Genomic DNA, 12,760 nt, shown 5'->3' with positions numbered 1-12,760 from the left:
GGTGAGGAGAGACTATTGCTTCTCTCACTCACTCTCTCTTTCCTTTTCTTTCCTCCGTGTGTTTTCAGTGTTTAATGAGTGACTGACCAGCAATATGGATAATGGAAACTGCAAAATGTGATATACAGGACATATAGTATAGAACATGAAAATAGTGCAAATAGTATAGAATGTGATGAACATATAGTATAGAATGTGATATACAGGACACATAGTATAGAATGTGATATACAGGACATATAGTATAGAATGTTATATACAGGATATATAGTATAGAATGTGATGAACAAATATTATAGAATGTTATATACAGGACATATAGTATAGAATGTGATATACAATACATATGATGTACAATGTTATATAGGACATATAGTATTGAAAGTGATGAATATATAGTATAGAATGTGATATACAGGACATATAGTATAGAATGTGATGAACTGATAGAATGTGATATTCAATGAAGTGATATACAATGAAGAAGTGCATTCATTAAAATCCAAAGATGATATACAATAAATATGATGTAGAATGTTATATAGGACATATAGTATTGAAAGTGATGAATATATAGTATAGAATGTGATATACAGGACATATAGTATAGAATGTGATGAACATCTAGTATAGAATGTGATATACAGGACATATAGTATAGAATGTGATGAACATCTAGTATAGAATGTGATATACAGGACATATAGTATAGAATGTGATATACAGGACATATAGTATAGAATGTGATATACAGGACATATAGTATAGAATGTGATATACAGGACATATAGTATAGAATGTGATAAACATATAGTATATAATGTGATATACAGGACATATAGTATAGAATGTGATATACAGGACACATAGTATAGAATGTGATATACAGGACATATAGTATAGAATGTGATATACAGGACATATAGTATAGAATGTGATATACAGGACACATAGTATAGAATGTGATATACAGGACATATAGTATAGAATGTGATATACAGGACATATAGTATAGAATGTGATATACAGGACACATAGTATAGAATGTGATATACAGGACATATAGTATACAATGTGATGAACATCTAGTTTAGAATGTGATATACAGGACATATAGTATAGAATGTGATGAACATATAGTATAGAATGTGATATACAGGACATATAGTATAGAATGTGATATACAGGACATATAGTATAGAATGTGATGAACATATAGTATAGAATGTGATATACAGGACATATAGTATAGAATGTGATATACAGGACACATAGTATAGAATGTGATGAACATATAGTATAGAATGTGATATACAGGACATATAGTATAGAATGTGATATACAGGACATATAGTATAGAATGTGATGAACATATAGTATAGAATGTGATATACAGGACATATAGTATAGAATGTGATATACAGGACACATAGTATAGAATGTGATGAACATATAGTATAGAATGTGATATACATATAGTATAGAATGTGATATACAGGACATATAGTATAGAATGTGATATACAGGACATATAGTATAGAATGTGATATACAGGACATATAGTATAGAATGTGATATACAGGACATATAGTATAGAATGTGATATACATATAGTATAGAATGTGATGAACATCTAGTATAGAATGTGATATACAGGACATATAGTATAGAATGTGATATACAGGACATATAGTATAGAATGTGATGAACATATAGCATAGTGTAGAATGTGAATGTGTACATACATGTGTGAGAGCTTTCCCATGGGTAGAAACATCTTCGTCTGGATGTTTGGAATCTCAATACCTTCCAGACCACTACAGACAAGACAACACTGTTTATTAAGTTGAGTTGATTAATTATCAGCATAGTCAACATTTATCTTCATGTAGTGTGCTGTAGTGGTATGTTCTGGTAGTGTATCGTACTGGTAGGTAATGGTAGGTACTTGTAGATACTGGTAGGTACTGGTAGTGTACTGTACTGGTAGGTAATCATAGTGTACTGTACTGGTAGATAATGGTAGTGTACTGATAGGTAATGGTAGTGTACAGTACTGGTAGGTAATGGTAGGTAATGGTAGGTACTTGTAGGTACTGGTAGTGTACTGTACTGGTAGGTAATCATAGTGTACTGTACTGGTAGATAATGGTAGTGTACTGGTAGGTAATGGTAGTGTACAGTACTGGTAGGTAATGGTAGTGTACTGTACTGGTAGGTAATGTACTGGTAGGTAATGGTAGTGTACTGTACTGGTAGGTACTGGTAGTGTACAGTACTGGTAGGTAATGTACTGGTAGGTAATGTACTGGTAGGTAATGGTAGTGTACTGTACTGGTAGTGTACTGAACTGGTAGGTAATGTACTGGTAGGTAATGGTAGTGTTCTGTACTGGTAGGTAATGGTAGTGTACTGTACTGGTGGTGTACTGTACTGGTAGGTAATGTACTGGTAGGTAATGGTAATGCACTGTACTGGTAGGTAATGGTAGTGTACTGTGCTGGTAGGTAATGGTAGTGTACTGTACTGGTAGTGTACTGTACTGGTAGGTAATGTACTGGTAGGTGATGTACTGGTAGGTAAGGGTAGTGTACGGTACTGGCAGGTAATGTACTGGTAGGCAATTGTAGTGTACTGAACTGGTAGTGTACTGTACTGGTAGTGTACTGTACTGGTAGGTAATGTACTGGTAGGTAATGGTAATGTACTGGTAGGTAATGGTAGTGTACTGTACTGGCAGGTAATGTACTGGTAGGTAATGGTAGTGTACTGTACTTGTAGGTAATGGTAGTGTACTGTACTGGTAGGTAATGTACTGGTAGATAATGGTAGTGTACTGTACTGGCAGGTAATGTACTGGTAGGTAATGGTAGTGTACTGTGCTGGTAGGTAATGGTAGTGTACTGTACTGGTAGTGTATGGTACTGGTAGGCAATGGTAGTGTTCTGTACTGGTAGGTGATGGTAGTGTACTGTACTGGTAGGTAATGTACTGGTAGGTAATGTACTGGTAGGTAACGGTAATGTACTGTACTGGTAGGTAATGGTAGTGTACTGTGCTGGTAGGTAATGGTAGTGTACTGTACTGGTAGTGTTCTGTACTGGTAGGTAATGTACTGGTAGGTAATGGTAGTGTACTGTACTGGTAGGTAATGGTAGTGTACTGTACTGTACTGTACTGGTAGGTAATGGTAGTGTACGGTACTGGTAGGTACTGGTAGGTAATGGTAGTGTATGGTACTGGTAGGTAATGTACTGGTAGGTAATGGTAGTGTACTGTAGTGGTAGGTAACGGTAGTGTCCGGTACTGGGGGGTAATGTACTGGTAGGGAATGGTAGTGTACGGTACTTGTAGATAATGGTAGTGTACTGTACTGGTAGGTAATGTACTGGTAGATAATGGTAGTGTACTGTACTGGTAGGTAATGGTAGTGTTCTGTGCTGGTAGGTAATGGTAGGTAAATGTAGTGTACTGTACTGGTAGGTAATGTACTGGTAGGTACTGGTTGTGTACGGTACTGGAAGGTACAGGTAATGTACTGTGCTGGTAGGCTAGGCTATGCAGTATGTGGTCTACTCACAGGGACTGGAGCTGGGTCAGGTCATCAAAGTGACCCGGGTGGATGTGGAACAAAGGATTATGGGATATGTTCCTGTCACAACAGGTAAAAAACAAGTAAACAAGTGATTCTGTCTGACAGGCAGACAGACCTGTATGGTTTTCCCTGGCTGTGAGGATGAAACTAACTGGCTATTGTTATCTCAGCAGAGGAGAAGGCTCCAGAGTCATGTATCCTGTGACTAACAGTTTTTAACTGTCAACATCTTCTCCTCTGCTGAGTTTTTAACTGGTACTAGAACAACATTCGTCACTTTTTAAGCCCTGTTTGTCAGGTGTAATGCCATGTTGCAGGGCTAGTGGAGAAAATATTGCCAGGGATAGTGGAGGAGATGTTGCCAGGGCTAGTGGAGGAGATGTTGCCAGGGATAGTGGAGAAGATGTTGCCAGGGCTAGTGGAGGAGATGTTGCCAGGGCTAGTGGAGAAGATGTTGCCAGGTTGGCGGAGAAGATGTTGCCAGTTATGGTGGAGAAGAAATTGCCAGGGAAAGTGGAGGAGATATTGCTAGGGCTAGTGGAGTAGATGTTGCCAGGGTTAGTGGAGAAGATGTTGCTAGGGTAAGTGGAGAAGCTGTTGCCAGGGCAGGTGGAGAAGATGTTGCAGGGCTAATGGAGAAGATGTTGCCAGGGCTAGTGGAGAAGATGTTGCCAGGGAAAGTGGAGAACATGTTGCCAGAGATAGTGGAGAAGATGTTGCAGGGCTCGTGGAGAAGTTGTTGCAGGGCTAGTGGAGAAGTTGTTGCAGGGCTAGTGGAGAAGATGTTGCCAGGGCTCGTGGAGAAGATGTTGAAGGGCTAGTGGAGAAGATGTTGCAGGGGTAATGGAGAAGATGTTGCCAGTATTAATGGAGAAGATGTTGCAGGGCTAGTGGAGAAGATGTTGCAAGGGCTAGTGGAGAAGATGTTGCAGGGCTAGTGGAGAAGATATTACCAGTTATGGTGGAGAAGATTTTGCAGGGCTAGTGGAGAAGATGTTGCCAAGGCTAGTGGAGAGAATGTTGCCAGGGATAGTGGAGAAGATGTTGCCAGGGCTAGTGGAGAACATGTTGCCAGGGATAGTGGAGGAGATGTTGCAGGGATAGTGGAGAAGATGTTGCCAGAGATAGTGGAGAAGATGTTGCAAGGGCTAGTGGAGAAGATGTTGCAGGGCTAGTGGAGAAGATGTTGCAGGGCTAGTGGAGAAGATGGTGCCAGGGATAGTGGAGAAGATGTTGAAGGGATAGTGGAGAAGATATTGCCAGTTATGGTGGAGAATATTTTGCAGGGCTAGTGGAGAAGATGTTGCAGGGCTAGTGGAGAAGATGTTGCAGGGCTAGTGGAGAAGATATTGCCAGTTATGGTGGAGAAGATGTTGCAAGTTATGGTGGAGAAGATGTTGCCAGGACTAGTGGAGAAGTTGTTGCAGGGCTAGTGGAGAAGATTTTGCCAGTTATGGTGGAGAAGATGTTGCAATTTATGTTGGAGAAGATGTTGCCAGGACTAGTGGAGAAGTTGTTGCCAAAGCTAGTGGAGAAGATGTTGCCAGGTTAATGGACAATATTTTGATAGGGATATTGGAGAAGATGCTGCCAGGTTGGTGGAGAATATATTTTCAGGGCTAGTGGAGAAGATGTTGCCAAGGCTAGTTGAGAAGATGTTGCAGGGCTAGTGGAGAAGATGTTGGCAGTTATGGTGGAGAAGATTTTGCAGGGCTAGTAGAGAAGATGTTGCCACGACTAGTGGAGAAGATGTTGCAGGGCTAGTGGAGAAAGATGTTGGCAGTTATGGTGGAGAAGATGTTGCAGGGCTAGTGGAGAAGATGTTGCCAGTTATGGTGGAGAAGATGTTGAAGGGCTAGTGGAGAAGTTGTTGCCAGGGCTAGTGGAGAAGATGTTGCCAGGTTAGTGGAGAAGATATTGCCAGTTATGGTGGAGAAGATTTTGCAGGGCTAGTGGAGAAGATGTTGCCAAGGATAGTGGAGAAGATGTTGCCAGTTATGGTGGAGAAGATGTTGCCAGGACTAGTGGAGAAGTTGTTGCCAAGGCTAGTGGAGAAGATGTTGCCAGGTTAGTGGACAAGATTTTGATAGGGATAGTGGAGAAGATGTTGATAGGGATATTGGAAAAGATGTTGCCAGGTTGGTGGAGAAGATATTTTCAGGGTTAGTGGAGAAGATGTTACCAGGTTAGTGGAGAACATGTTGCCAGGTTGTTGGAAAATATATTTCCAGGGTTAGTGAAGAAGATATTTCCAAGGTTACTGGAGAAGCGGACATAAATAGTTCTGTATTATGTGACTCACAGTGTGAGGAAACTTTAAGCTCTTAAAAATGTTCAATTGAGGTATAAAGCAGCATATATTTTATTTCTTAAGTCCTATTTGTGAGATGTAATGCCATATACTATAGTACATCAGCAGTAATATACACTCTTAGAAATATAGTGCTATCTCAAAACATGAAGTTAAGCTTTATTTATACCGCACATTTCAGACATAAAAAGGGAAACATTTACTACACAACAAACATAAGAGAATGAAAAACTGAAGAATAACAATAAAAACATAACAACTAAAAAGCACCCAGAGGAAAAGCAAAGCTAAAAAATATGTTTTAAGATCTATTTTAAATATGTCCACAGTTCCAGCCCCCATCAGGTTCTCTGACAGCCTATTCCAGAAAATGGGGGCATAGTAACTAAAGGCTGTCTCTCCATGCCTCTTGGTCCCAGGCTGGGGGTATAGTAACTAAAGGCTGTCTCTCCATGCCTCTTGGTCCCAGGCTGGGGGTATAGTAACTAAAGGCTGTCTCTCCATGCCTCTTGGTCCCAGGCTGGGGGTATAGTAACTAAAGGCTGTCTCTCCATGCCTCTTGGTCCCAGGCTGGGGGTATAGTAACTAAAGGCTGTCTCTCCATGCCTCTTGGTCCCAGGCTGGGGGTATAGTAACTAAAGGCTGTCTCTCCATGCCTCTTGGTCCCAGGCTGGGGGTATAGTAACTAAAGGCTGTCTCTCCATGCCTCTTGGTCACAGGCTGGGGGTATAGTAACTAAAGGCTGTCTCTCCATGCCTCTTGGTCCCAGGCTGGGGGTATAGTAACTAAAGGCTGTCTCTCCATGCCTCTTGGTCCCAGGCTGGTGGTATAGTAACTAAAGGCTGTCTCTCCATGCCTCTTGGTCCCAGGCTGGTGGTATAGTAACTAAAGGCTGTCTCTCCATGCCTCTTGGTCCCAGGCTGGGGGTATAGTAACTAAAGGCTGTCTCTCCATGCCTCTTGGTCCCAGGCTGGGGGTATAGTAACTAAAGGCTGTCTCTCCATGCCTCTTGGTCCCAGGCTGGTGGTATAGTAACTAAAGGCTGTCTCTCCATGCCTCTTGGTCCCAGGCTGGGGGTATAGTAACTAAAGGCTGTCTCTCCATGCCTCTTGGTCCCAGGCTGGGGGTATAGTAACTAAAGGCTGTCTCTCCATGCCTCTTGGTCCCAGGCTGGGGGTATAGTAACTAAAGGCTGTCTCTCCATGCCTCTTGGTCCCAGGCTGGGGGTATAGTAACTAAAGGCTGTCTCTCCATGCCTCTTGGTCCCAGGCTGGGGGTATAGTAACTAAAGGCTGTCTCTCCATGCCTCTTGGTCCCAGGCTGGGGGTATAGTAACTAAATGCTGTCTCTCCATGCCTCTTGGTCCCAGGCTGGGGGTATAGTAACTAAAGGCTGTCTCTCCATGCCTCTTGGTCCCAGGCTGGGGGTATAGTAACTAAAGGCTGTCTCTCCATGCCTCTTGGTCCCAGGCTGGGGGTATAGTAACTAAAGGCTGTCTCTCCATGCCTCTTGGTCCCAGGCTGGGGGTATAGTAACTAAAGGCTGTCTCTCCATGCCTCTTGGTCCCAGGCTGGGGGTATAGTAACTAAATGCTGTCTCTCCATGCCTCTTGGTCCCAGGCTGGGGGTATAGTAACTAAAGGCTGTCTCTCCATGCCTCTTGGTCCCAGGCTGGGGGTATAGTAACTAAAGGCTGTCTCTCCATGCCTCTTGGTCCCAGGCTGGGGGTATAGTAACTAAAGGCTGTCTCTCCATGCCTCTTGGTCCCAGGCTGGGGGTATAGTAACTAAAGGCTGTCTCTCCATGCCTCTTGGTCCCAGGCTGGGGGTATAGTAACTAAAGGCTGTCTCTCCATGCCTCTTGGTCCCAGGCTGGGGGTATAGTAACTAAAGGCTGTCTCTCCATGCCTCTTGGTCCCAGGCTGGGGGTATAGTAACTAAAGGCTGTCTCTCCATGCCTCTTGGTCCCAGGCTGGTGGTATAGTAACTAAAGGCTGTCTCTCCATGCCTCTTGGTCCCAGGCTGGGGGCATAGTAACTAAAGGCTGTCTCTCCATGCCTCTTGGTCCCAGGCTGGGGGTAGAGTAACTAAAGGCTGTCTCTCCATGCCTCTTGGTCCTGGGCTTTAGGATAGTTATAAGGCCAGAGAACATTAGGGACCTACTGGGTACATAACTTAAAAGCATGTCTGATATGTATTGGGGTGAACAATGATGGATTGATAAAAAAAAAAAACTCTCAACCGGTTAAATAGGTCTTTATCCTATTTAGAACTGGACCAGAGAGGCCAACCCACCTCTCCAGTCTGTCCAGAAGGACATCATGGTCAACAGTGTTGAAGGCAGCAATTAAATCAAAGAATACAAGGACAGAGAGCTGTTTGGCATCTGTGTTCGCTCTAAGATCATGTACCACTTTACCTAATCCCGTCTCTGTGCTGTGGTGAGCACTTAAAACATTATTTATCTGTTTGAAAACCAATTTCTCCAGAATTTTCCTTAAGAGTTGAAGTTTGGAGATTGGCCAAAAATTGTTAAGTGCTGAAGAATGTAGATTACTTTTCTTCAGAAGGGGTTTCATTATAACAGTTTTTAGTGCATTGGGGAAAGTGTCTGTGAACAGGAAGTGATTAACACAATAGCTTGCACTTCTTCGGATATGCAATTAAAAACTGTTTTGAAGAAGGTGGTTGAGAGAAGGCAGGTAGAAGGTGATATCACTTTCCTTGGCATGTCTGTGTCAACCAGGGAAAATATATCCATAGTGCCTTTGCGTGGTAGGCTAGGGTACTGTCAGGTCTGCTCCCGCTCCCCATCTCTGGCACTCGAGGTCGGCAGGCTGCTCATCATTACGCACACCTGTCACCATCGTCACGCGCACCAGCGCTTCATCGGACTCACCTGGACTCCATCACGTCATTGATTGCCTCCCCTAAATCTGTCACTTCCTCAGTTTCATTTCCGTAACTGCATTAAGTCCTCACCCTGTACTTGCTTCCCGTCTCCCAGCGTCTGTAGTTACGGAACCGTTACAGAATGCAGGTGTCGCTGCCGAAGCAACCGGGGATGCCTCAGCTGGCTAACAAGCCTTGGTTGGCTCGCCCTGCTCCCACGCCACGCCTAGTCCGGCTCGCCAGGCTCCCACGCCTCGGCCTGCTCACCAGGCTCCCACGCCACGCCTCGGCCGGCTCACCAGGCTCCCACGCCTCGGCCGGCTCGCCAGGCTCCCACGCCACGCCTAGTCCGGCTCGCCAGGCTCCCACGCCTCGGGCTGCTCACCAGGCTCCCACGCCACGCCTCGGCCGGCTCACCAGGCTCCCACGCCTCGGCCGGCTCGCCAGGCTCCCACGCCACGCCTAGTCCGGCTCACCAGGCTCCCACGCCTCGGCCTGCTCACCAGGCTCCCACGCCACGCCTAGTCCGGCTCACCAGGCTCCCACGCCACGCCTCGGCCTGCTCACCAGGCTCCCACGCCACGCCTAGTCCGGCTCACCAGGCTCCCACGCCTCGCCCTGCTCACCAGGCTCCCACGCCACGCCTAGTCCGGCTCACCAGGCTCCCACGCCACGCCTAGTCCGGCTCGGCCGGCTCCCACGCCTCGCCCTGCTCACCAGGCTCCCACGCCACGCCTAGTCCGGCTCACCAGGCTCCCACGCCACGCCTAGTCCGGCTCGGCCGGCTCCCACGCCTCGCCTCGGCCGGCTCGCCAGGCTCCCACGCCACGCCTAGTCCGGCTCGCCAGGCTCCCACGCCTCGGCCTGCTCACCAGGCTCCCACGCCTCGGCCTGCTCACCAGGCTCCCACGCCACGCCTCGGCCGGCTCACCAGGCTCCCACGCCACGCCTAGTCCGGCTCGGCCGGCTCCCACGCCACGCCTCGGCCTGCTCGGCCGGCTCCCACGCCTCGCCCTGCTCACCAGGCTCCCACGCCACGCCTAGTCCGGCTCACCAGGCTCCCACGCCACGCCTAGTCCGGCTCACCAGGCTCCCACGCCACGCCTAGTCCGGCTCGGCCGGCTCCCACGCCACGCCTCGGCCGGCTCGCCAGGCTCCCACGCCTCGGCCGGCTCGCCAGGCTCCCACGCCACGCCTAGAAAGTGTGTGCCGTCAGGCCTGCAGGGAAGCTAAAGTCATCCCGCTACCCAAGAAAAGTAAAGCCCCGTTTACAGGCTCAAGTAGCCGACCAATCCGCCTGTTACCAACCCTTAGTAAACTTCCGTAAAATATTGTGTTTTACCAGATACAATGCTATTTCACAGTAACAAACAAACTCTCAGCGCGCATCTAGAAAAGGAAATTCAACAAGCACAGCACTTAGACACATATGACTGATGATTGGCTGAGAGAAATTGATTATAAAATTATTGTGGGGGCTGTCTTGCTAGACTTCAGTGCAGCTTTTGACATTATTGATCATAGCCTGCTGCTGGAAAAACGTACGTGTTATGTCTTTACACCCCCTGCTATAATATGGATAAAGGGTTACTTGTCTAACAGAAGACAGAGGGTGTTCTTTAATGGAAGAATCTCAAACATAATCCAGGTAGAAGCAAGAATTCCCCAGCGTAGCTTTTCAGGCCCCTTGCTTTGTTCAATCTTTACTAACGACATGCCACTGAGTAAAGCCAGTGTGTCTACGTATGCGGATGACTCAACACTATACACATCAGTGACTGAAATGACTGCAACGCAGCTGTAGTTAGTTTCGAAATGGGTAGCAAGGAATTAGTTAGTCCTAAATATTTACAAAACTAAAAGCATTGTATTTGGGTTAAATCATTCACTAAACCCTAAACCTCAACTTCATCTCATAATGAATAATGTTGAAATTGAGCAAGTTGAGGTGACTAAACTGCTTGGAGTTATCCTGGATTGTAAACTACCCTGTTCTGAGCCAATTGCAATTTCCCTAAGTCCCTCTTTGTGGCACCTGACCACACTACTGAACAGTAGTCCAGGTGAGACAAAACCAAGGCCTGTAGGACCTGACTTGTTGATAGTGTTGTTAAGAAGGCAGAGCAGTGCTTTATTATGGACAGACTTCTCCCCATCTTAACTACTGTTGTATCAATATGTTTTGACCATGACAGCACGGCTGGCCCTTAAAAGTCATGGAGAGTTAGCATGCATGTCAATTTCTCATGGATCAAAGTGGAAGAGAGATTGACTTACTCATCACTTGTTTTTGTAAGAGCTGAAGGTAACGAGCTGTCTGTATAAAATACTAGCACACAGCTCAGACACCCATGCATACTCCACAAGTCATGCCACCTGAGGTCTCTTCACAATCCCCAAGTCCAGAACAGAGTATGGGAGGCACACTGTCACGTCCTGACCAGTATAGGTGTTATTTGTTTTGTAGGTTGGTCAGGACGTGGCAGAGGGTATTTGTTTTATGTGGTTCGGGGGTTATGTGTATTGTAGAGGGGTGTTTTATTTATGTATTCCGGGGTTTTGGTGTATGTTCTGGGTTTTGTATTCTAGGTTTGTTTTCTAGTTTGTTTATTTCTGTGTGGTCTGTATGGCTCCCGATCAGGAACAGCTGTACGTCGTTGTTCCTGATTGGGAGTCATATATTAGTTGCGTGTTTTCACCTGGGGATTTGTGGGTAGTTGATTTTGCACTGCTTGTTATTATAGCCTGTAAAACTGTTCCTGTCGTTTCTTTGTTTATTGTTTTTCCGTGTTCACATTTTAATAAATAATAATGATGAGCACGCAACCCGCTGCGCCTTGGTCCTCTCTCTCTCCTACGACAGCCGTTACACACACAGTACTACACAGAACTCTATTCAACATCAGGTAATTGATGTAAGCAGTAGAATCAGATTTAAAAAGCAAGTAAAAATACATCTTATGGAACAGCGCGGACTGTGAAGTAACACAAACATAGGCACAGACGGTTGCCTTGGCAACAACTAATGGGGATCCATAACAAATACAAATACAAGAGGCTCTCTGTTTGGATGTGTCCTATTTAAACCTTAATAGGAGACATGGCATCAATGGTTGCCCTTCATTTACTGTTAAAGTTATCAACTAAATCATCACAAGGGGAAGGCAGAATAGGTGACGCAGTATTGTTCAGACACTCAATAAAATCTCTATCAACTTCAGAGGTAAGATAGCGTTTCTTAATAATAATGAGTTCAGTATTACCCTGTTCTGTGGGCATCAAGGTAGTATAAATCCCCAGTGGTGATCAGATAAAGCAACATCAACAATAGAGGATATGTCAATAGAAAATCCCTTGGTAATAACCAGGTCCAGAGTATGGCTGTGGTTAAAGATGGGCCTAGTAGAAAGCCCCTTGGTAATAACCAGGTCCAGAGTATGGCTGTGGTTATGGGTGGGCCCAGTAGAAAGCCCCTTGGTAATAACCAGGTCCAGAGTATGGCTGTGGTTAAGGATTGGCCCAGTAGAAAGCCCCTTGGTAATAACCAGGTCCAGAGTATGGCTGTGGTTAAGGATTGGCCCAGTAGAAAGCCCCTTGGTAATAACCAGGTCCAGAGTATGGCTGTGGTTATGGGTGGGCCCAGTAGAAAGCCCCTTGGTATTAACCAGGTCCAGAGTATGGCTGTGGTTAAAGATGGGCCTAGTAGAAAGCCCCTTGGTAATAACCAGGTCCAGAGTATGGCTGTGGTTATGGGTGGGCCCAGTAGAAAGCCCCTTGGTAATAACCAGGTCCAGAGTATGGCTGTGGTTATGGGTGGGCCCAGTAGAAAGCCCCTTGGTAATAACCAGGTCCAGAGTATGGCTGTGGTTAAGGATTGGCCCAGTAGAAAGCCCCTTGGTAATAACCAGGTCCAGAGTATGGCTGTGGTTAAAGATGGGCCTAGTAGAAAGCCCCTTGTTAATAA

At 45.6% G+C, this 12,760-nt stretch overlaps 1 protein-coding gene across 1 annotated transcript in view; it reads right to left on the bottom strand.

Moving 5' to 3' along the window:
* Window positions 1-12,760, bottom strand: part of LOC106604019 (relaxin receptor 2) — a 109,487-nt gene that overhangs the window by 36,384 nt on the left and 60,343 nt on the right. Inside the window, exons 12-13 of the mRNA XM_082974817.1 lie at window positions 3,581-3,652; window positions 1,746-1,817 (exon numbers count right to left, since the gene is read on the bottom strand). Coding sequence (XP_082830943.1) covers window positions 1,746-1,817; window positions 3,581-3,652 — 144 coding nt within the window. The remainder of the gene's footprint in view (window positions 1-1,745; window positions 1,818-3,580; window positions 3,653-12,760) is intronic.

Source organism: Salmo salar, chromosome 04, assembly GCF_965601325.2.
Source record: "Salmo salar chromosome 04, fSalSal1, whole genome shotgun sequence".
Taxonomy (NCBI): Eukaryota; Metazoa; Chordata; class Actinopteri; order Salmoniformes; family Salmonidae; genus Salmo; species Salmo salar.
The sequence above is the reverse complement of the archived record's forward strand: the minus strand, read 5'-3'. Positions and strand labels throughout refer to the sequence as shown.